At 46.3% G+C, this 4,205-nt stretch overlaps 1 protein-coding gene across 1 annotated transcript in view; it reads right to left on the reverse strand.

Moving 5' to 3' along the window:
- Positions 1-2,056: 2,056 nt before the first annotated feature.
- Positions 2,057-4,205, reverse strand: part of LOC123053333 (DExH-box ATP-dependent RNA helicase DExH7, chloroplastic) — a gene marked incomplete in the record, with an annotated part of 21,953 nt that continues 19,804 nt past the window's right edge. Inside the window, 4 exon segments of the mRNA XM_044476795.1 lie at positions 2,057-2,329; positions 2,770-2,893; positions 3,144-3,230; positions 3,800-3,922. Of these exon segments, the coding sequence (XP_044332730.1) occupies positions 3,150-3,230; positions 3,800-3,922 (204 nt within the window).

Here is a 4,205-nt window from a genome sequence, read left to right on the forward strand (position 1 = left end):
CAAACGGACGGTGCATTTGTCCGCTTTTTGTCCGTTTGGGTCGGCCGTCCGCCGGCGTTCACCCAGTTTTGCATTTGGGTCGGCAATGCGTCCAACGCGCCGACCCATTTCATGTCCGCATTCAAATTTTAAATAAAAAAGGCCCGCGGCCGATCATGCCAGCGGCCATGTCTCATGCCGGCACCATGCCAGTGCCGGCATACAATGCCGGCTTCAGAAAATACCACAGTTCATGCTGACGCACTCGTCAGCCGGCCGGCACACATGCCAGCACACAAAAAATGATGGGACTTGAGTTCGACCACGCCATCGCGGCTCCCGTGGTCATGCCGTCACACCTGCCGGCATACAAAAAGATGGCCCTCGACGCCATAGATCACTCGTCGTCGAACTTGAGCATGTCGGCCTGCATCTTCTCGAACCACAGCCTCTTCCTTGGCGACAAGGCGTTGAGATCCACCTTCATGATCTCCACCCCGGTCATCATGCTTGCAAGAGCCACTTCTTTCGCCTTTTTCTTGGCGTTGGCGGCCTCGATCTCTAGCATCTTGGCTTGCTTCTCCGCCTCGAGCTCGAACATCTTGGCTTGCTTCTCGGCGTCAAGATCAAGCCTCCTCCTTTGGATCTCCATGAAAGCATCCATTTGCTCCGCCTTGAAACGCCGGCGCTCCTCCTCCCTTGAGTCCTTATTCATCATGCCGTCCACGCTTGCGATCAAGGCGTCCGCAACGTGCCTCCGGCCCTTCCTCTTGGCCGACTCCCTTGCTCGCTGTTTGGGCGTCAGCGCCTTCTTCGGCTTGGCCGCCGCGGCGGTCTTGCGTGGGGCACGAGGCTTGCCTTTCCCGAAGGGGGCGACGGCGCCGGACGAGGCGAGGGAGGCGAGGCCGGCAGCGGCGTCGAGGTCGAGGTCGATGGCGTCCTCCATGGCTGGTTGGGGGGCGGGGGCGCGCGCAGGCGGGAGCATTTTTGGGGAAAATGGGGGAATGTTGGTGGCTGCCACCGACCGGCGGGCCCGGTGAGAGGAGTAGGCGCGCGCGCCCGTCCGTCTCGTGTCCGCGCCGACGCAAATCCGGCTCAAAACTGGGTCTGGAATGGGTCGCCCGCGGACGAAAAACGGACGCGCGTCCCTTTGGATCGGCGCGTTGGACCGCTACTTTTGTCCGCCCCGACCCAAACGGACGCGGGCGGACGAAATGGGTCGCCCCATTGGAGTTGCTCTAAGAACATCTCTCGCTGAATTAAGCATTGTTCAAACTTGGTGTTACTAGTTAACAATGTGTGTTTGGCAGAGGAGAACAGAGTGGACTAGTAGCTTGTGATGAATATAGAATGGCGGTTTCAATGGTATCTCGCTCTGCAGTCCACAATGCAAGATCCGCTTTTACACTGTATGTATGTGTGGCTAACCAAATGGAGGTGGGGCACACATACAGATGTATTATAGTACTATATGGCTTGGCTATGACAAGCCTTGATCGACGCCAATTTAATAGGGTTAGGTGGAACAAAGATTGATGCCCAAGTTGAGGTCTATAGTTTATTTAAGCGTGTTCAAACTCGTGATTCTCTTGGAAGGTGCATGTGGGGCTAACATGGACTCGATCGAGCATCATCGTATACGTCAAGACGAGGACGGTTTGGGGCATACGTTGTGTGGACTGGACTTCTTTGGACATGGAATCAGTAAAAGTCGTAGAATCTGATTCCCTCAAGAAAATGTAAAAATTGTGGAAAGGGGGAGGCTGGGTGGTTGCCTGGTTGGGGGCAAAGGTGAAAAAGTGACTAGGAGTGTGAAGAAGATGCGAGGAAGAGCAGTCAGGAGTGGACCCTTACCGAAGGAGGAGTAAAGCGACCAGACACGAGATTTGGCCAGGAAAATGGGCCGGAGAAAGGGGAGGGCATCAACGACCGTCCCTGCTGACGAAACCATGGCCCTACCATACACCCCTGAAGCTGCCTCCTGTCGGGCTGCCCAGCTTTCTAGAAACAATATGGCTTCCTATCATTCCATTCTACTTTTTGTGTATATGAACACTACAATATTTAATTAAACAAGTTGGAAGTTGCAAGAGAGTATTTCATTTCAATGCAATTATCTTCACTGTAGCATATAAGCATTGTGATATGAGTAAATCATACACTTTTGTTCTGTAAAGAAGTCAAGCCAATGAAATCCGGTCACTCTGAAACTTCTCCATCGTCAGTCACCAACACAGTAAAAGACCGCAGGCGAGCCCTGAGAATCAACCTTCGCTACTTGATAGCATTCATCATGTAGCATGAAGGCCCGGTATAACAGAAAGCTCATGTGCTCCAAAAAGGCCAGCAGCTGCAGAATATAATTATATGCATTATCACACTGCGTCAAAAAGTAAATGCTAGCTAAACATGATAGGCATGATAATTTCAAATTCCATGCTCCTTTCAGCATTACCGAAGAGTTTCCACGCACTAGTGACGCTACAAAGACGTGCACGTCACTTCTGCTAGCCAATATGACAACTAGAATGGACAAGGTGGGACACCCATAATTTCGTGTGTTCGTGAGATGAAATCATAAGATCACATGGTGAGTTGGTGACATGGAGGGCCACATAAAGGTATACGAAAATTGGCACTCATTGACTAGTTACGAGGCGTCTGTTAGACACAAATGAAGTTAACAAACTAAAATGCCCAAAATCACTAGATCCAACTTTTTTACTAGTATAAGAAATTCACTAGCATGATTTGAGCACACAGGTATCAGGACAAAGACTACTTAGTTACCAAGACAAACATGCTAGAATGTACCAGGTCATCTGCAATTTAGATCCGGGCACCTGATCTGAGGACAAGTTCTCAAGTTAATTCCGCCACAGTTCCACCATTATCTGTACAGTAATTCATTGACCTATTGGAAGTAACAGAAGTTAGTTCAGAAATCAAAACACTTAACCTCGAAACTTAATAGATGACATCCCAAGGCTTGTTTTAACATGTTTTCTATGTAAAATTTGAAAAGTCGAGGACAACGATTTCCATTGAAGAAGCTCTAGTGCTCCACATTTAACATTTAAATCTGCAAGATCATACTTGCCATGCTGTTTGCTCATTCTCCAAGTAAGATCATGTACAAGAAAAAATCAATATGAAGAGATTACCACAATTCATGCTTGTTGGGCCTTCTCTTCTTCCAACAGCAAATGAATGATGGATCTGACCACTTCGTTGTCAACAAAAGTTGCCATCTGAAATCATACATTCAGACCAACTAATTAGAAAATTGCAAGATACAGCATATAGTATGAATACCATCTTCAAGCAGCCTTCTGTGCATAGCACGTTATACATTTTTGCATATACTGAAGCAGCCTTTTGTTGAAAGTAGGTTCCAAAATTTTACAAATGGTTAAGTGATACAAAGCAAATGTATGCGAAGATGGTATGAATACTATATTCAAGCAGCCTTTTGTTTATAGCAAGTTATACATTTTTGCATATAATGAAGCAATCTTTTGTACAAAGTAGGTTATACATTTTTACAAACGATTAAATGATACGAAGCAAATGTATGCGAAGATGGTATGAATACCATCTTCAAGCAGTCTTTTGTTCACCGCAAGTTATAGATTTTTGCATATGGTGAAGCAGCCTTCTGTTCAAAGTAGGTTATACATCTTTTATAAATGGTAAAGTGATATGGAGTAGTATAAAGCAAATGTATGCACAAATGTGCAGGAGACGCTACAACTGCATGGCATATTCACGTTATCAGTGGTTTCACCTTTATATATCAAACAAAAAGGAGACAACATACCTCCGGCTTTCTTGTCAATTCTTTCAGAACAGCATCAAGTGTAATGCGAAGTTGCTTGAATAAAACAGCAGTCTGTGCAGCAGCAGTTAACCTTAGCCATCCGTCTATAATAACCACTCCAGCCTGGAAACAAAGCCAATACAAGTTTTTGTTTCTGAGCATCGATCGGTTCATGACAGCATACCATGAAAGGCAGAGGACGAAATCTTAGTTGAAGAATCACAAATTTAGTAACATGTTAGCTTAAGTGCAACCCAACAATTGTGAATCGTACTCGAGTGACATAGTACGAAAAATACAAGGGAATTAACGAACACATGGCCACCTACACCCATATACTACAGTTTTTCGAAAAGGTGGGGTTCAACGTATTTGCCAGATACTCAACCATTTTAAATTTCCGTGC

This window comes from Triticum aestivum, chromosome 2D (genome assembly GCF_018294505.1).
Source record: "Triticum aestivum cultivar Chinese Spring chromosome 2D, IWGSC CS RefSeq v2.1, whole genome shotgun sequence".
Classification (NCBI taxonomy): Eukaryota; Viridiplantae; Streptophyta; class Magnoliopsida; order Poales; family Poaceae; genus Triticum; species Triticum aestivum.